The sequence below is a fragment of the Macaca mulatta genome, chromosome 19 (genome assembly GCF_049350105.2).
Source record: "Macaca mulatta isolate MMU2019108-1 chromosome 19, T2T-MMU8v2.0, whole genome shotgun sequence".
NCBI lineage: Eukaryota > Metazoa > Chordata > Mammalia > Primates > Cercopithecidae > Macaca > Macaca mulatta.
In genome coordinates, this window is record NC_133424.1 from 4,929,003 (window position 1) to 4,948,552 (window position 19,550).

Sequence of the window (19,550 nt, forward strand, 5' to 3'; positions counted from 1 at the left end):
AGCTGGGCGTGGTGGCGCAAGCCTGTAGTCCCAGCTACTCGGAAGGCTGCAGTGGGAAGATCCCTTGAACCTGGGAGGTCAAGGTTGCAGTGAGCCGAGATCGCCCCACTGCACTCCAGCCTGGGTGACAGAGGGAGACCCTACCTCAAAAAAACAAAAACCAGAAAGAGACCAACAACTTCAAAGAGGCAGGGTGGCGGAAAACAAACCAACACAAACCAACACAACCAACGCAACCAACACAGCCAACGCAGCCAATGCAGCCAGCGCAGCCAAGGCAGCCAACGCAACCCTAAAACCCTAAAACCCCTGCTCCCCAGCACAGCTCCTTCAGTCTCCGTTCCTCAGAGGGTCACAATCAATGTTTGCTGCGTGAGGAAACTGAGAAAGCCCTTCCCAGGAGGTGAGGGCGGGCGCAGTGCTGGGCTGCAAGCCTCGTGAGCTGGCGGGAGGCGTCTCACAGGAGCTCTCTCTGCGGCCGTCTTTCTTCACTGTGACATCGGCGCCAGGTCACTCTCTGGGGTGGGGCCGGTGTGGGCACTGCAGGGTGCTGAGCAGCGCCCCTGGCCTCCACCCACTCCACGCCAGAAGCACCCGCAGACGTGATAACTACACACGTCCCCAGACAGCGCCAGGTGTCTCCTGGGAGGGAGAACTGCCCCTGGTTGAGAAGGGCTGGTCTCCAGCTATAAAGACCAACGTCTGGCAGGACAAGCAGTTTGTCTGAGTCACAGAGACAGGATGTGGCGCAGAGGGTATGGCAGCTGTGTACTGCTGGCTCCAAATCTCACTCTGTGCATGACCACACACTTCTACCATGTGTGCGTGTGTGTGTGTGTGTGTGTGTCCGTGTGTGTGTGTGTGTTTCAAATAGTCTTGTAACTGTACTTTTGTTACATAGGTAGTAGGCGAACACATTTTTCTTGTATAAAATTCAAACGAAGATAAAAAACCCGGACGCCCCATCGCTTCCACCATTCTCCCCTCAAGTGTGACTCAGATTGTTCCAGATCTTTTCTTTCTCTCTGTGAGACAGAAGTTGCCCAGACGGCAGCAGAGTGGTGGGATCTCGGCTCGCTGCAGCCTCGACCTCCTGGGTTCAGGCAATCCTCCCACCTCAGCCTTCCAAGTAGCTGGGACTACAGGCGCGACATCAAGTCCTGCCAATTTTTTGTAGAGACTGGGGTTCCTCACGTTGCCCAGGCTGCTCTCAAACTCCTGGGCTCAAGAGGTCCTCTCGCTTCAGCCTCCCAAAATGCTGGGATTACAGAAGTGAGCACCTGGTCCCCAGATCTGACTGTGTATTTGGAAATACAGTCTCAGGACTCACTCTGTTGCCCAGGCTATAGAGCAGTGGCTCAATCATAGCTCGCTGCAGCCTCGACCTACTGGGCTCACGTGATTCTCCCAAAGCGCTGGGAGGCCGAGGCAGGAGGGTCACTTGTGGACAGGAGTTCAAGACCAGCGTGGGCAACATAGAGAGACACCATTTCTACAAAAATAAGAAAATAAATTCGCTGTGCATGGTGGCTCGTGCCTGTGGTCCCAGCTACTCGGGAGGCTGAGGTGGGAGGATGGCACCAGTGTACTCTAGTCTGGGCAACTCAGCAAGACCCTGACTTGAAAAGACAATAAATAAATGAAAGGGCCAATGCTATGTTTATTTTCTTTTTCTTTTATTTTGAAACGGAGTCTTGCTCTGTCACCAGGCTGGAGTGCAGTGGCATGATCTCGGCTCACTGCAAGCTCCACCTCCCAGGTTCGTGTGATTCTCCTGTCTCAGCCTCCTGAGCAGCTGGGACTACAGGCGTGCACCACCGTGCCCAGCTAATTTTGTATTTTTAGCATAGATGGGGTTTCAACATGTTGGCCAGGATAGTCTCGAACTCTTGACCTCGTGATCCGCCTGCCTTGGCCTCCCGAAGTGCTGGGATTATAAACGTGAGCCACGGTGCCCAGCCCATGAGATGTTTATTTTCTACAACCACCCCTCCACTACATGAGTAGTGTTGTATTTGGGGATACTCCCATTCAGTACACCCTTGTGGATTTCACTTTGCCACTGCAAAGCAGCCAAATATCATTCTTGAATCGCTCCCTTAGTGATGGACACGTCCAGTTTCCATTACTGCAGAACAACGTGGGCATTCCTCAGCAGATTTCACGAGACCCCGAGAAAGGCCAAGGGGCACCTCTATGAGGTCCCTAAGTCACTGGCTCTCCTCTCCCATCCCATGAGGTCCCAGTGTCCACTGGGTTCTTGCCCCGAGTTATCCAGCAATAGGTTCAGGCCCAAGGGAAGCAGCCAGCCCCACTGTTCCTAAGCTCCAGTCACCAACAAGTGCTGGCCATTTTATATAAACACATGACTGCGCACGGTGGCTCACCCCTGTAATCCCAGCACTTTGGGAGGCTGAGGCGGGAGAATCATTTGAGCCCAGGAGTTCAAGATCAGCCTGGGCAACATAGTGAGATCCCATATCTACAAAAAACTTAAAAAACTACCTGAGCGTGCTGGTGCACCTGTAGTCCCAGCTCCTTGGAAGGCTGAGGCAGGAGGATCGCTTGAGCCCAAGAGGTGCAGGCTGCAGTGAGCTAGGATCATGCCACTGCACTCCAGCCTGGGTGACAGAGAGAGACCTTGTACCCCCCTACTCCCCAAATAAAAGAAAATAAAGACGACACAGAAATATGGGGCAATTGCATAGAAATACAGGGAAATGGCCCCAGGACACGGATGCAACACCCCGTGCGTGCCAAGTGCCATCCTGGGGAGAGTTCACATAGTCCTCACCCCAGCAGGGACTACCGCCTCCCTCAGCTTCACAGCAGAAGCAGCAAGAGTCCTGTCCTGAACTCGTGATGAGAGTGAGCAGTGGGGCCGAGACCTCATCTGGACGCCCATCCTCAGCCCTGGTGCTAAGCTGCCTCTTTGCCTCACTGGGGTGGCCTGGAAGGGAATGAATCAGGTGCTGGGCAGGCCCTGCCGTGGAAACCTATGGGCACATGGGTGAATTCCGAGGGCACCGTTCAGCATAGAGAGGATTCACAGGGCCGGCGAGGGTGGCAGGGATGGCCCCCTTGGATGGCTTTACTTCCTAGGATGCTGCCCTGTCAGGGCTCACCTGATGCTTTAAAATCAACATGTTCCACATTGTTTTTTTTAGTTCTTTTTTTTTTTTTTTTGAGACGGAATCTCACTCTGTCGCCCAGGCTGGAGTGCAGTGGCGCCATCTTGGCTCACTGCAAGCTCCGCCTCCCAGGTTCACGCCATTCTCCTGCCTCAGCCTCCTGAGTAGATGGGACTACAGGCGCCCGCCACTTCGCCCGGCTAATTTTTTTTGTATTTTTTTTTTTAGTAGACACGGGGTTTCACCATGTTAGCCAGGATGGTCTCAATCTCCTGACCTCGTGATCCACCCGCCTCAGCCTCCCAAAGTGCTGGGATGACAGGCGTGAGCCACCGCGCCTGGCCGACTTTTTTTTTGAGACAGTCTTGCTCTGTCGCCCAGGCTGGAGTGCAGTGGCGCCATCAGCTCACGGCAAGCTCCGCCTCCAGCGTTCAACCGACTCTTGTCCTGAGTAGCTGGGACTACAGGCGTGCACACCACACCTGGCTAATTTCTGTCCTTTCGTAGAGATGGGGCTTCACTACATTGCCCAGGCTACTCTTGGACTCCTGAGCTTAAGTGATTCACCCACCTCAGCCTCCTAAAGTGCTGGGATTATAGGCGTGGGCCACATTTTTTTTTTTTTTTTTTTGAGATGGAGCCTCACTCTGTTGTTGGAGTACAGTGGTGCGATCTCGGCTCACTGCAACCTCTGCCTCCCAGAGTCCAGCGATTCTCCTGCCTCAGCCTCCTGAGTAGCTGGGATTACAGGCACTCGCCACCGTACCTGGCTAATTTTTACATTTTTAGTAGAGACAGGGTTTCACCATGTTGGCCAGGCTGGTCTTGAACTCCTGACCTCAGGTGATCCTCCCACCTTGGCCTCCTAAAGTGCTGGGATTACAAGTGTAAGCCACCACCCCTGGCTAGACAAACTTGGAACTTTTAAAGAATGCACCCCATAAACACAGACAGCATGGCCTGTGTCTCCCTCTTGCAGCTTGGTGGTCTGTGTGGTGTCCCCTGGGGTGCCAGCACCCACTCAGGGAACCCCCATTTTAAATTCACCAAGAACAGAGGTTGGGGGAGGGTTGCCATGCTCTCCCGTTTCCGCATGGGAAGCAGGGGTCTTCAGAGCTGAGTCAGCCACATGAGGGGAGGACGAAACTCCTGAGTAGAGCGGGTGCCTGATGGGCGCGAGGAGCGGGAAGACGAGGAAGACGAGGAGGAATGGGGAGCACTACATGACAGAGGGACCACCTCAGACCACAAAGCACTTCCTCATCCTTTCCTCGCCCTTTGATGCCGCCGGCACCGTGACTCTGCGAGCAGCGGGGCAGACGCCAGGTCTCTCCCTTGCTGGCGGGAAAGGGGTTCCAAGGCGGGTGCCGCCTTGCCCGAGTCACATGGCTATGTGGGGGCCTTGCTCAAATTCACTTCCTGCCTTTATTACAAAATTGTCAAAGGGGATCGCACGTTTGCAGGGTGTCACCCAAGCATTCTGGTTTTGCAAAGGATGCCGTGTGGCGGGCAGTCTGATACCTGATGAGCTCGGTGTAGCGGGGTCGGCAGCGTTTCCTCCGGGGTTTTGAGCTCTGGCCACTTCTCCTTTTGTTCCACCCAATCTTACCCACTTCTGAGCTTCAAGGCCAGACAGTCTTTTTTTTTTTTTTTTTTTGAGACGGAGTCTTGCTCTGTCACCCAGGCTGGAGTGCAGTGGCCGGATCTCAGCTCACTGCAAGCTCCTCCTCTCGGGTTCACGCCATTCTCCTGCCTCAGCCTCCCGAGTAGCTGGGACTACAGGCACCCGCCACTTCGCCTGGCTAGTTTTTTGTATTTTTTAGTAGAGACGGGGTTTCACCGTGTTAGCCAGGATGGTCTTGATCTCCTGACCTCGTGATCCGCCCGTCTCGGCCTCCCAAAGTGCTGGGATTACAGGCTTGAGCCACCGCGTCCGGCCGGCCAGACAGTCTTAACAAGGGGGCACATCGGAGTCCATGGAGGGGGTGCCTGTGCCCCACCCTAGAGACTGTGATCCCACAGATCTGAGCTGGGGGAGGCACAGACCCGCCTTGACAAGCTCAGACTGCCACACCTTCCTGAGAAGGCCATTTAAAAACGGTCATCAGCTTAGTTTTGTTTTGAGACAGCGTCTCGCTCTGCTGCCCAGGCTGGAGTGTAGCGGCGTGACCAAAGCTCACCGTAGCCTCAACCTCCCGGGCTCAAGGGAGCTTCCTGCCTCAGCCTCTCATGTAGCTGGCGCTACTTTTATCCCCATTTTTAAATGTTGTTAAAAATCTTAAAACAGGCACGTGCCACCACACTCACTTAATATTTTCAATTATAGAGATGGTTTCTCACTCTGTCGCCCAGGCTGGTCTCGAACTCCTGGGCTTAAAAGATCCTGATTACAGGCATGAGCCACTGTGCCCGGCCTGATAATGATCAATTTTTAATCGCATCTGCCCTGGAACCCAGCAATTCCCTCACACGGTTTAACCTCACAGGTTTGCCTGCGAGTCAGTACCTTGTTACTTGAGATGGGGCAGAGACTGGAAACAACCTACGTGACCCCCAAAACGGGAGTGTTTTCCCTCTCTGCTGTCCTAACGATACCCGGGATACAGCAAGAGAAAAAGCAAAGCCGGGAGGAAGGCATGAGTGCTTAAAAAACAAAATCATTGGCCGGGCGCGGCGGCTCATGCCTGTCATCCCAGCACTTTGGGAGGTCGAGGCAGGAGGATCACTTCAGGTCAGGAGTTTGAGACCAGCCTGGCCAACATGGTGAAACCCTGTTTCTACTAAAAATACAAAAATTAGCCAGCATGGTGGTGGGCACCTGTAATCCCAGCTGCTCGGGAGGCTGAGTCAGGAGAATGGCTTGAACCTGGGAGGTGGGGTTGCAGTGAGCCGAGATTGCGGCACTACTAGACTCCAGCCCGGGCGACACAGTGAGACTGGCTCTCAAAAAACACAAAAGGAAACAAAACAAAACCAAAGCATCTATATACACAGCTGTATGGCATCCCCTGGAAGCCGGCGCACTGCTGCCTCCGAGGAAAGGGGTCATGAGGGGGAGCCTTCCTTCTCCCCAACATGCTCTATTCCAGGGAGGCCCTGCCCCTGCCTCTGTCCCGGATGCACTCACCATGTGCTCCATGCAGATGCTGATCTCCCCGTCGCTGTAGAAGGCCCCGTAGAAGCCCACGATGTACGGCGAGTTGCACTCATGCAGGACCTGCAGCTCGCGGATGATCTGGTTCCGGATGGCCGGCTTGATCTCAAGGTGGATCAGCTGCCGGGGAGAGGGGGGAGACCAGCTTGGGGGCGCCCGAAAATGGGATGAGGACATTTGGGGCCTCTGCTCTGCAGGCGTTCACAACAGTGGTCAAGACCAACTCAGCCCCCGCTCCGCAATTCCACCCCTAGATGTTCGCCTAGGAGAAGTGGACACGTGCGTCCGCACAGAAACGTGTCCACAAGCGCTCATACCACCACGATTCACAGCAGGCAAGGGTGGAAAGAGCCCAGGCGCCCACTCAGGGCAGAGCAGGCCAACCCAGCGCAGCCCATCCCCCACCGAAACAGGACTCAGCCGTAAAAAGGAACCAGGCCTTGACCCCGGCCACGGCGTGGATGGACCCTGAGGGTGTCACACTTAGTGCGAGATGCCAGACACAAAAGGCCACACAGTATGTGATCCCATTTCTATGAACTGTCCAGGACAGACTGATCCAGGGACAGGAAGGGGATGCATGGGTGGCGGGGGCTGGAGGAGGGGATGGGGGTGACTGCTGATGAGGACAGAGTTCTTTCTGGGGTGATGGAATACTGTGAAATTGACTGTGATGATGAGGACAATGTCATGAATATACTACAATCCACTGAGTCACACACTTTCAAAGGGGACACTGTAAGGTATGTGAATTACACCTCAATAAACCTGTTTTCAAAAAAGACCAACGAAGCAAATACTTAATTCCCACTCAGTTGTAGTGGGAGCTGTGTGAAAGCGTTTTTCCCCGTCAAACCAGACTTTGACAAAGTGCTCACCTTTCCCAGGAGGGAGGCAGGGCAATGGCTCCCCTCCAGCCCTCTCCCTGCTTGGGGTGGGTCTATCTCGAGCCCCTTCCCACCCTCAAGCTGGAGACACCCCGTGGAGACGTTAGGCACACAGAGCCGCGGACGCCCCTGAGGATTCTCCCTCTCCTTCCACCCAAGTTCAAGACGGCAGGGGAAATCTTCATCAAACTGACCCTGGTGCCACTTTAAAAAGGCAAGAAGCCAAAGATCCACTCAAGAGGTCAGAAAGGAGCCTGGCGTGGTGGCTCACACCTGAAATCCCAGCACTCTGGGAGGCTGAGGCGGGTGGACTGCTTGAGGTCAGGGGTTTAAGAACAGCCTAACATGGGGAAACCCCGTCTCTACTAAAAATACAAAAAAATTGGCCAGGCGCAGTGGCTCACGCCTGTAATCCCAGCATTCTGGGAGGCCAAGGCAGGCGAATCACCAGGTTAGGAGTTCGCGACCAGCCTGGCCAACATGGTGAATTCCCATCTCTACTAAAAATACAAAAAATTAGTCAGGCACCTGTAATCCCAGCTACTCAGGAGGCTGAGGCAGGAGAATCACTTGAACTCAGGAGACAGAGTGAGATTCCATCTCAAAAAAAAAAAAAAAGGTGCAGAAAGGACATCAGATAAAACACCACGAGCAACCCCTAACCCCATGGACAAGCCCCAGGAGAGGCAGGACCCCCCACACGGCAAGGAGCAGCCTAAGGCTTTGGGCCAGCGCTCTGGAGAATCAGAGCGTCCCACTCCAGCCGCTGCAATAAGACAAGAAAAAGTCATGGTTTCCACTCATCTGCCACGGAGGCAAAGCCAGGCCCAGGTGTGCAGTCAGTGAAGAAACAGCCACGGACTGAGACGGAGACGGCTCCTTCCTGGGGGAGACCCGGGCTCAGGACGGGAACAGGAATGGGTCAGACCACCTCGACGTGGCAAAAATGCCGCCAAGGAGAAGCAATCCGGGTGCCCGAGGAGCAGAAACAAGGAGGCGACACTGGGGCCGGGCCTTGAGGAAGGACAGTCACCGTGAGGAGGAGATGGGGGAGGGTGTTCCAGGCAGAGGGACAAAGAGCCGCCTGTCAGCGGGCACGGAGGCATGAAGGAGCCCTCGCTGTGTTCGGGGCAGCAGGAGGCTGACCGTGGCCACAGCACAGGGCATGTGTGGGGTGTGCCCCCTGCTCCAGGCCTGTGACCTTGAAAAGCGTGGCAGGGACCAGGGGCACAGTGCCCAGCTCCCCCCACCCAGCCGCTCCTCAGGCAAAGGGTGTCCCACCTTGACTGCAGCCCTGGCACCGCCTGCCCCTGTAGCTCTGGCTTCTCGCCTCAGGCCAGCCTGCAGAGTCCAGCTCCAGACAGGGCCCCTGGGCTACTCCACTCCCTCATGGTGACTCCACAGGCCCCAGGGCCACCCCAGCACCCTAGGATGCTCTCCCCTACAGCCAGGCTGTATCTGAGAGGTGCCCACTCCCATTCCACAAGGGCCCGGTACTGAAGCTTGGATGTTCACGTGGAGGTTGGGAGATTTACTTGAAAAGGCCACATTTGGGCCGGGTGTAGTGGCTCACGCCTGTAATCCCAGCACTTTGGGAGGCCGAGGCGGGCAGATCAGGAGGTCAGAAGATCGAGACCACGGTGAAACCCCGTCTCAACTAAAAATACAAAAAATTAGCGGCATGGTGGCGGGCGCCTGTAGTCCCAGCTACTCGGGAGGCTGAGGCAGGAGAATGGCGTGAACCCGGGAGGCGGAGATTGCAGTGAACCGAGATCGCGCCACTGCACTCCAGCCTGGGCAACAGTGCAAGACTCCGTCTCAAAAAAAAAAAAAAAAGAAAGAAAGAAAAGGCCACGTTTGTTTTCACACCTTGTGTGAAGCTTGGTGCGTGTTTTCCACGTTCAGCACATCCGGACTGACTGCATTGTAAGAGCCCAGTAGCCACATCTGACCGGGGGCTGCTGTCTTGGACGGCTCAGCTCCTGACCAAAAACTTCAAAGGAGCCATAGATGGGTGACAAGAAGCAGGAAAGAGCGCGTGTTCGGCCGGCCGTCACAAGCCGTGATTGAGGAGAGGAAGTGGCGGACAGGCACTGGGAGGGATCCCAGAGGCCTTGGAACCCAGGAGCCCCTAACGTGAAATGAGGCCGTCGGAAGCGACAGGCCTTCTGGAAGGCTGTAGTAAGTAGCAGATGTGCGGGAGGCCGGTCTGCACAGGGCGGCTGCAGAGTGATCTCAGTTTTAATGGTTCTGTAATACCTGGGGCCTGTCGAGCAAGCATTCCAGATGAACAGGCAGCCACCACTGAGGGTGTGCGACGGGAAAGGAAGACAGACAGGCAGGGAGGGGGCGTTCCTGAGCACCTGCACCCTCTGAAGTTCACCCTGACAACCCCGGGGGACGGGTGGGCTGTCCCGCTCCTGCTGACTGAGCAAGCCCAGGTTCGGAGCCTCGGAGCCATGTTCCCAGTGGCATTAGCTGCTAAGTCAGGATGGGGGCTGCCTCGGGGAACACTGCAGCCCGTATTCTTTCCAGGACACCACAGCCCAGGCCCTGCCAGCTCTAATAGCTGATTAAATGCGGGTGGTGTCAGGGTGTTAAAACTGAATGCCAGACCTGGCTCGGAGGTGGACACGGTTTCTACAGAAGAATGAGGAATTTGGGCCAGGGGTGGGGTTGGGCATTTGGAGTAGGAAAGGAGAGGAAAGAGCTTCACTGAGTGTCCGCGAGAGCCGGAGTGGGACGAGGACCAGGCTGCCGCCCCGCAGGCCTGGGTCTGGAATGAGCTCAGCAATATCGTAAATCATGGATCAGAAACTGACAGCTCCAGAGCTGGATGTAGCCCACAGTCACGTGTGGCCCACACTGCGCTTCCAAACATTCTGAATTAGCTGTTGTAAAAATCGGAACAGAGCCCGATGCAGTGGCTCACATCTGTAATTCCAGTGCTTTGGGAGGCTGAGGCGGGAGGATTGCTTCAGGCCAGGAGTTCAACACTGGGCAACATGGCAAGCCTTCCTCTCTAAAAGAGATTTTAAAATGAATACACAGGATGGGAGTGGTGGCCAGCTAGGGGACGTGCAATGGATTCCGGAGGCTATGCCCTGGCAGCCGCTCCCAAGTCCAAGAGGGTTCAAATCCAATTCGGTCACTGACCCCACTCAGCCTCGGTTTTTTTTAACTGCAAAACGGGGCTGATGCTCAATTTCAATGAGAACATGCGTCAAAGGTGTTGGCAGTGGCTTCGCTCAGGTCACCACTTGTGAGACAGCAGCTGGTACTGTGAGGTGGCCTTGGGCAGGCCGTGTGACCACCACCCTGGAAGTGAGCTACGGCGGAGTGGAGGAACTCAGAAGCAAGAACCAACCAACCCACCTCTGCTACGAGCACGGGCAACTCAAGCCCCACGTGCGTAACAAGCAGCAAGTTCTTCACCTGTCTCCCCGGCCCAGGGAATGCAGGGAATGCAGGGGTGCCGCTCCAATGGGAGGGGGTCAGAGGCCACCGTCAGGCCAAGAAGACACTCACAAGCCAGCATGACCTTAAACACTGAGACTGGGCCAGGCGCAGTGGCTCACGCCTGTAATCCCAACAATCTGGGAGGCCAAGATGGGTGGAATCCTTGAGGTCGGGAGTTCGAGACCAGCCTGGCCAACATGGTGAAACCTCGTCTCTACTAAAAATACAAAAAGTAGCTGGGCATGGTGGTGGGCACCTGTAATCCCAGCTACTCAGGAGGCTGAGGCAGGAGAATCGCTTGAACCTGTGAGGTGGAGGTTGCAGTGAGCCAAGATCACGCCACTGCACTCCAGTCTGGGTGACAGAGCGAGACTCTGTCTCAAAAAAATAAATAAATAAAAATAAAAATAAGTAAATAAATAAGATGAGATGAAAGGAGCCCTCGCAGTCCCACCTGCATAGCAGCCAGAGCTGCTGAGCCCGCGCGCTCAACGCATCCTCTCCCACCCCCGAGTCTGCAGGCGCTTAGAAGAAAACCTAATTTTGAAAGAATTATAGAAGCACAGGAAGTTGCAAAAATAGTACCGACAGTCCTGTGTGCCCTTTCCCCGCCTTCCCCAAGGTGAATGACAGCTTCATGACGGAAGGACAGAACCAAACCCCAGAGCCGACGCTGGGACGTCCCCATGCACCAGACCACAGAGCCTGCCCAGCCACGCCTGCCCTCAGGTTTAAAGGCCCCGACCTCCCTTTCCCGGCTGTGGTAAAGCTGCAGGTGAGCCCGTCTTCACCTGTGCCGGTCAGCAGGAGCAGGAGCTGCTGATGCAGCAAGCACTGGGTTCATGTCCACTGCCCAGCCCATCAAGGACCACTGGAGGCTCCCTGAGAAGCCCGAGGGTCCCTGGCACACACGGGGACTGGCACTCTGTCTCAAGGCCCTGCTGTGGCTCTGTCAACCACAAGCTTGCTTTTTTCCTCCCGGTGCTTCGGGCGGAGGCGGACCTGAGCTTTCCAAGGCTGCTCTGGTTTGGAAGAGGCTGCCTGCAGCACGGGGACAGAAATAGCAAGTCCGCGGCTGCAGACTTCAGGAGGGAGGGAGGGTGGCACTCTAGAGGCCAGAAGACAGAGCTGCAGAGCTAAATCCCCGCAGGAGCTGAGCCGCTGCTCCCGAGGAAGGCAGGGCCCCCCAGCAATGCTGCCACCTGCGCGGACCCACAGGACTGGGTGCGGTCAGGTTCCCCCAGTTTGGGGGACTACAGGATGGTGGGCTTCCAGGAAGAGGCAGCATTCTATGTCTGCAAGAACACAGGTGAGGAGCTGAACGCCCCGTCAACACTAAGTCCTCTGCTTATGTGTTTAAGAGCCGCTGTCCCCGAGTGGTCACAACCTCCCTGTATCCCCTGGGCACTCTTCTCAAACACAGAGCAGAGGCTGCATCATGGCCCAGGAGCCCGGGATGACTAAGCTCGGGGGCTGTCAGCGCCAGGGCTTGCAAATTCTCAAAGAGTGGGGTGACAGTCAGCTTTATGCGTCTCCTGGGTGAGACCACGGTGCCTCGTCGTCAAACGCCAGTCTAGAGGTTGCTGGGAAGGTACGTTTTTAAGATGTGATTAACCTTTAAATCGGCAGACTCTGAGCAAAGCAGATTACTCCTCCCAGAGTGGGTGAGTCTCAGCCAATCGGCTGAAGGCCTTCAGGGAAAAGCCTGCCCAGGCACGGTGGCTCGTGCCTGTAATCCCAGCACTTTGGGAGGCCGAGGCAAGAGGATCACTTGAGGTCAGGAGTTCGAGACCAGCCTGGCCAACACAGTGAACCCCATCTCTACTAAAAAAACAAAAATTAACTGGGTGTGGTGGTGCACACCTGTGATCCCAGCTACTCAGGAGGCTGAGGCAGGAGAATCCCTTGAACCCAGGAGGTGGAGGTTGCAGTAAGCCAAGAAAAAAAAAAAAAAAAAAAAAAGAAGAATATAGGTCAAGCACAGTGGCTCATGCCTGTAATCCCAGCACTTTGGGAGGCCGAGGCGGGTGGATCGCCTGAGCTCAGGCCTGGTGTTCTCTTTAGTCCTGGCTACTTGGCAGGCTGAGGCAGGAGGATCACTTGAGCCCAGGAGTCTAAGACCAGCTTGGGCAACATAGTGAGACTCTGTCTCTACAAAACAAACAAACAATTAGCCGGGCGTGCACCTGTGGCCCCAGCTACTCTCAGGATGCTGAGGTGGGAGGATCGCTTGAGCCTAGGAGGCGGAGTCTGCAGTCAGCTATGATCGCACCACTGCACTCTAGCCTGGGCGACAGAGGGAGACCCTGTCTTGGGGAAAAAAGAGAAAAAAAAAACAACCAAAAAAAACACGCCCAAGGCCCCCGAAGAGGAGGGCCTGGATCTCAGCCGCAGCGTCAGCTGTTCCGTGGGGCTCTGGTCAGTCCTGCAGATTTCAGACCCACCAGCCCAGGGACTGTGTGAGCCAATTCCTTAGAATAAATCTCTCTCTACACATACAGTCAAGTATCGTTAAGGACGGGGATACACTGAGAAATCCCTCCCTGGGCGAGGTCGTCGCTGTGTGAACACCGGAAAGCCCATTCTACACCCAGGCTCTTGTACTCTGTACGGTGCGGTGCTGATAAGCATCTGTTTATCTAAATATAGAGAACCGAGGTGGGCGGATCACCTGGGGTCAGGAGTTCCAGACCAGCCTGGCCAACATGGCGACACTCCGCCTCCACTAAAAACACAAAAAAGTTAGCTGGGCACGGTGGTGTCCGCCTGTCATCCCAGCTACTTGGGAGGCTGAGGCAAGAGAATCCTTGAACCCAGGAGGTGGAGATTGCAGTGAGCCAAGATCGTGCCACTGCACTCCAGCCTGGATAGCAGAGAGACTCTGTCTCAAAAATAAATAAATAAATAAAAATAAACATACAGAAGGCAAAGACATGGCCCGATCATCTTACGTCACCACCGCTGCATAGGCGGTCTGTCATTGGCTGAGCCATCGCCATGAGGTGCGTGGCTGTACACACAGGCGCGAACGCACACACGCTTCATCGCTTGTTTCTCTGGAGAACCGTAACACATTCACATTCCTGAAATTCACACTTGTTAGCTTTCTGCGAATGTGGATTTCAAGTGCCCTCCAGGGCAGAAGGTAGCCACCGGAGGGCACAGCTGTGTGTGGCTGGCACCGTTCCCATCTGCCCAGAAGCTGGGCCCTTTCTCAGTACCTAGAGTCCCTGGTGGGGATGAGGAATGGAGCCTGGAGCTAATCAGAATGCAGAGACCCGGCTGCCTTCCCAACCTCCCTCCTGTTTCCAGGGGGAACCTTCCCCACCACTCCCCAACCTCCGACCCCGCAGCGCTCACCTTCCTGGCCATGATGAGGCCCGAGGGTCTGTGCTGGACTTTGGTGACCACCCCGCCGTTGCCCGCGCCCAGCTCTGAGATCCTTTCGAAGTCATCGTCTTTGAGTTCGCCGACCTTGGCTTTCTGGGTGAGAAAGGCTTCCAGACGCTTCTTCTGCTGCTCGTCAAGTTCCAGCTCCTCCAGCTTCTTCTGCAGGTCCACCAGGTTTGCCCTGCAGAGACCCCCAGGGCAGGGGTTAGCTACCTAGGGAGAGTCTACCTTTCCACCTGGCCGTTTACCGCGTGGCCGTGGCGCGCCGGCCCCCAGAAGGACACAGACTGGATTCCTGCACTTCAGGGGTTTGTGGTGTAGAAGGAAAGAAGGATCCATGCTGTGTACACTCAGCAGACACACCAATGACCAGAATCCAGGGCCGCTCCCCGGGAACTGAGGATGCTGCCTTGATCCCGTCTCAGCAAGTCTAGCAGACCTCAGGATCTCGAGGATAAGCCGCAGCTCAAAGGCCTCCATCTGCTTTTTCTTTTTCTTTTTTTGTGAGACAGAGTTTCCCTCTGTTGCTCAGACTGGAATGCAATGGTGCGATCTCGGCTCCCTGCAACCTCCGCCTCCCGGGTTTGAGAGATTCTCCTGCCTCAGTCTCCCAAGTAGCTGAGATTACAGGCGCCCGCCACCATGCCTGGCTAATTTTGTATTTTCAGTAGAGACGGGGTTTCACCATGTTGGTCAGGCTGGTCTCCAACTCCTGACATTAAGTGATCTGCCCGCCTCAGCCTCTCAAAGTGCTGGGATTACAGGCGTGAGCCACCACACCCAGCTGGGAGGCCTCCTTCCTAGGGCACAAGCTCCGGACCATGTCGGGAGGACACGAGGGAGGGATCAGGTGAACGGAGCCCAGGCCAGGATGCCTGTCTTTGCAGGAGATAGAGGAACAAGTGTTCTGAGCACAGTACGAGAACCGAGAGCGGAAGGCAGAAGGCTCAGTACAAAAGCTGCACCAGGCAGGCCCGGTGGTGCACGTCTGCAATCCCAGCCACTTGGGAGGCTGAGGCACGAGAACTGCTTGGACCCGGGAGGCGGAAGTTGCAGTGAACTGAGATCTTCCCACTGCACTCCAGCCTGGGTAGCAGAGGGAGACTCTGTCTCAAAACAAAACAAACCAAAAAACCAAAAAACAAGCATGACGAGCCTGGGCAACAAAGTGAGACCTACAGTCGAGCATGGTGGCTTAAGCCTGTAGTTCCAGTTACTCAGGAGGCTGAGGTGGGAGGATCACATGAGCCCAGGAGGTTGAGGCTGCAGTGAGCCATGATCATGACAATGCACTCCAGCCTGGGCGACAGAGCAAGACCTTGTTTCTACACAATAAAAAAATTTAAAAAAATTTAAACAAGCATGTACATTGCACTTTATTGGGTGATTCCAAGAATTTTCGACAGTAAGCTATTTTCACAAATGCCTCGACTCAGAACCATATCCTGGAGTAACAGACAACTTCTCTGTAACAGACAATTGAGCCCAATGCACACAAGAACCAAGTGCAGTGCAAAAGAAATGGAATGTAAGCCACGTGTACAAATTAAAATCTTCTAGTACCCATGTTTAAAAAGAACAGGTGAACTGATCTCATTTATTTAGAGACATGGTCTTGCTCTGTCTCCCAGGCTGGGGTGCAGTGGCAAGATTATAGCTCAGTGTAGCCTCCAACTCCTGTCCTCAAGTGATCCTCCCACCTCAGCCTTCCTAGTAGCTAGGATCACAGGTGTGAGCCATCATGTCTGGCTATTTTGAATTAATTTTTGTTTATTTATTTTTTTTGAGACAGAGTCTCACTCTGTCACCCAGGCTGGAGTGCAGTGGTGCGATCTTGGCTCACTGCAACCTATGCCTCCCAGGTTCACGCCACTCTTCTGCCTCAGCCTCCCAAGTAGCTGAATATAAGCACCCGCCACCAAGCCCAGCTAATTTTTGTATTTTTAGTAGAAACAAGGTTTCACCATGTTGGTCACACTGGTCTTGAATTCCTGGACTCAAGTGATCTGCCCACCTCAGCCTCCCAAAGTGCTGGGATTACAGGCGTGAGCCACTATACCTGGCTGAAATTAATTTTTTTATTTTTTTTTATTTTTATTTTTGAGATGGAGGCTCGCTCTGTCGCCCAGGCTGGAGTGCAGTGGCCGGATCTCGGCTCGCTGCAAGCTCCGCCTCCCGGGTTCACACCATTCTCCTGCCTCAGCCTCCGGAGTAGCTGGGACTACAGGCGCCCGCCACCTTGCCCGGCTAGTTTTTTGCAATTTTTAGTAGAGACGGGGTTTCACCATGTTAACCAGGAATGTCTCGATCTCCTGACCTCGTGATCTGCCCGTCTCGGCCTCCCAAAGTGCTGGGATTACAGGCTTGAGCCACCGTGAAATTAATTTTAATAACACATTTGATTTAACCCATCAAAAATGTTATCATTTCCAACATACAACCAGTATGAAAAATGAATGAATGTTTCACATTGTTTCCATCTTAAGCCTTTGAAATCTACAACGGCATTATTGCATTATTGCGCCTATGCTCTTGTGGGTCTGGGCAATTCTCATTTTATGTGTTGCCTGTAGCCAGGGGCTACTCAACCAGGCAGTGCAGCTTTAAACGTCTCCCTGGAAGAGCAGGCCAACTCGAGAGGTCCCAATTCCGGAAGGAGCTAAAGTCATGGTGGACAGCCATAGAGGGGACAGAAGCAGGGAATGAAGGCGTGGACGGCTCCTTCCATCTGGAACCTTCCAATCCCGAAGTTTGACCACTGTTTGCCTACAGCTGGAAGTGGCATAAGCCATGGGACACACAGGCCAGAAATGAGGTGATGGCGCTGGAGCTGGTGCTGCAAAGAGCTCGCCAGAAGGCAGGGGCCTGGGCACTGCTTCCTGGGCTGGACGAACACCATCTCATTCCATTCACACCATCTCATTCCATTTTCCCCATCATCCCTGGAAGCCCAGGCAGGAGGGAACAGACTCACAGGGGTGGAGGAACCTGCCCCAGGTCACAACACCTGCCCCAGGTCAGGACAACTCCTGCTCATCTCAGTGTCCCCTAGGAGGGGAAACAGAGCCCTGGTAGGTGCTCACTGAGCAGCTGCTGAACAAGGACCCAGAAGCAGCAGGAATGGCGAGACCCTGGGAGTGGGACAGAAGGGGGGGGGACATGAATGAACGAATAACATGAATGAATAAATGAATACTTCTTTTTTTTGAGACAGAGCCTTGCTCTGTCGCCCAGGCTGGAGTGCAGTGGTGCGATCTCAGCTCACTGCAACCTCTGCCTCCTGGGTCCAAGCGATTATCTTGCCTCAGCCTCCCAAGTAGCTGGGATTACAGGTGTACGCCACCACACCCAGCTAATTTTTTTTGGCATTTTTAATAGATACTGGGTTTCGCCATATTGGCCAGGTTGGTCTTGAACACCGGGCCTCAAGTAATCTACCCACCTTGGCCTCCCAAAGAGCTGGGATTACAGGCGTGAGCCACCGCACCTGGCCATGAATGCACACTTCTGATGGCACACTCGGAAGATCTCAAGTACTGCGCAAAACACTGAAAATGCATCCCGGAGTCAGCTGACTAATCCATCTGAAATTTGCTGGCAACCCAACTGTGGTTATTAAACAAAACCAAACCTTGGCATCCCTACAGCCGGCTTCCTCTCCTGGGGGTAATCCTTCAAGGGATGGAAATCAAACCCCACACGGAAGAGAATGTGAAGGGCGAGTTCCGTGCGGAGAATGAGGAACAGGCCCCCGTGTCTGGCTGTGCCCGTGTTGACTTGCACACATTGGCATCAAGAGTCTTCTTCATCCGGGTCACAGAAGGCCGGCCCCCAAGCGGGAGAGGCCACCAGACATGCCACAGTCCCTGACACCTGGTTCTCAAGGGGTCACACCACAGGTACGGCACCCGGACCCTAGCCAAGGGCCCGGGGGATCGTCCTGCCCTGCCCCACTATGCCCTGCAGAACGTAAGTGCAGAGATCAGCCTGGCATGACCCCACCAGTGTGTGCCCCCAACACCCAGTCCCCTCCCTCGTCCTGGAGCAGTGCGATTCTGCCAGCACGCGACCCCAACCCCAGCATGCCCCTTTCTCTGACCCCTTCGCCCAGGCCTCTGGTCTCCCTCCACCTCCTCAAAGCTTCTGCACTGGGTCAGCCCCTCAGGAGGGTTTTCCAGTCCACCTGCTTCAGAATCTGCACCTCCGCTTTCAGGGGCCAGCAGGGTCCCCTGATCCCCGAGCCTCCTCATTCTTCACACGCCAGCTTCCCTGTCTCCTCACCACACTTCCAGCTTCAGGGACTCCACACACCAGGCACCGCCACAAGCAGGAGATGCCCTCTCAGAGATGCCCAACCTGACCCCCCGGGACCCCCTGTCCTGATCCCCCCAGAACCCAACATGAAACCCCTAGGACCCCCTGCCCTGACCCCCTAGAATCCCCCAACATGACCTCCCTAGGGCCCCTGCTGACCGCCCCAGAATCCCCCAATGTGACCCCCCGGTACCCCCTGCTCTGACCCCCTCAGAACTGCCCCAACACGACTCCCCTAGGACCCCCTGCTCTGAACCCCCAGAACCCAACACGACTCCCCTAGGACCCCCTGCTCTGAACCCCTAGAACCCAACATGACCCCCCAGGACCCCCTGCCCTGACCCCCCCAGAATCCCCCAACATGACTCCCCTAGGACCCCCTGCCATGGCCCCCCCAGAGTTGCCCCAACATGATCCCCCAGGACCCCCTGCTCTGAACCCCCAGAACCCCCCAACATGACCCCCCTAGGACCCCCAACCTGACCTCCCCAAACCCCCACATCATAAGCCCCCTAGAACCCCCATCCTGACCCCACCAGATGACCCCCGCAGAAACCCCTCCATCCGGAACCCCTAGAACTCCCATCCTGACCCCGCTAGAGCCCCCCCACATCCTGACTCCCCTAGGACCCCCCCTTGTCCTCAGATACCCCAGAATTCCCACTCTGATCCCCCCTACAGCCCTTCTATCCTGACCCCTCTAGGGTCTCCTACCCCATCCTGACCCCTCTGGGAGCCCCCCATCCTCTCCTCTCTTCTCTTTTTCCTGGTTGTCTATGGACCTCCCTCAGCCTATTCTCTCCCCTAAGGGACCCCCCTGCCCCACCTTAGCCCCCTAGGTGCCCTCCTCATCCCACCCCAACCTCATTACTCAGGGACTCATTCCACAGAAGGACTGCTCCCCGCCCCCCAGGACCTCTCAGCCTGTCCTCCCCACCCAGGTGCTGCACTGTCAACTCGTGGCCCAGGGACCCTCCCACCCCATGTTTCCCCCATAGGGAATCCCTCACCCATCTCTCCCCCGAGGGACTCGTTTCACTATCATTTCACTGCACAGGACACCCCTCGCTTATCCTTCCCACTACAGGTACCCACCGATACATCCTATCCTCTCAGGAACCCCCTTGACCCCATCTCACAACTCAGGGGCCCTGCACCCCATCCTCTCTCTGCAAGGACATCTCCTTGGCCCGATCTCATGACTTAAGGGCTCCA

The 19,550-nt window shown here is 55.3% G+C and overlaps 1 protein-coding gene and 1 long non-coding RNA gene across 7 annotated transcripts in view; both read right to left on the minus strand.

Annotated features, from left to right (window-relative positions):
- MAP2K2 (mitogen-activated protein kinase kinase 2) overlaps window positions 1-19,550 on the minus strand; it is a 37,739-nt gene that overhangs the window by 16,745 nt on the left and 1,444 nt on the right. For 5 of the 6 annotated variants that reach the window (XR_013409587.1, XR_013409588.1, XM_077979520.1 and 2 more), the window contains exons 2-3: window positions 13,992-14,202; window positions 6,259-6,405 (exon numbers count right to left, since the gene is read on the minus strand). Coding sequence is in view for 4 of the 6 variants with exons in the window: in XM_077979520.1 (XP_077835646.1) it covers window positions 6,259-6,405; window positions 13,992-14,202 (358 nt within the window). In the remaining 2 variants the exon portion in view is untranslated. The remainder of the gene's footprint in view (window positions 1-6,258; window positions 6,406-13,991; window positions 14,203-19,550) is intronic. The other variant, XM_015122494.3, reaches the window with a different exon arrangement.
- LOC144337029 (uncharacterized) lies at window positions 14,506-16,146 on the minus strand. Its single transcript, XR_013409622.1, has 2 exons — window positions 15,722-16,146; window positions 14,506-15,237 (listed from the first exon to the last, which is right to left on the minus strand). It is a non-coding gene; the product is annotated as an uncharacterized LOC144337029 (long non-coding RNA).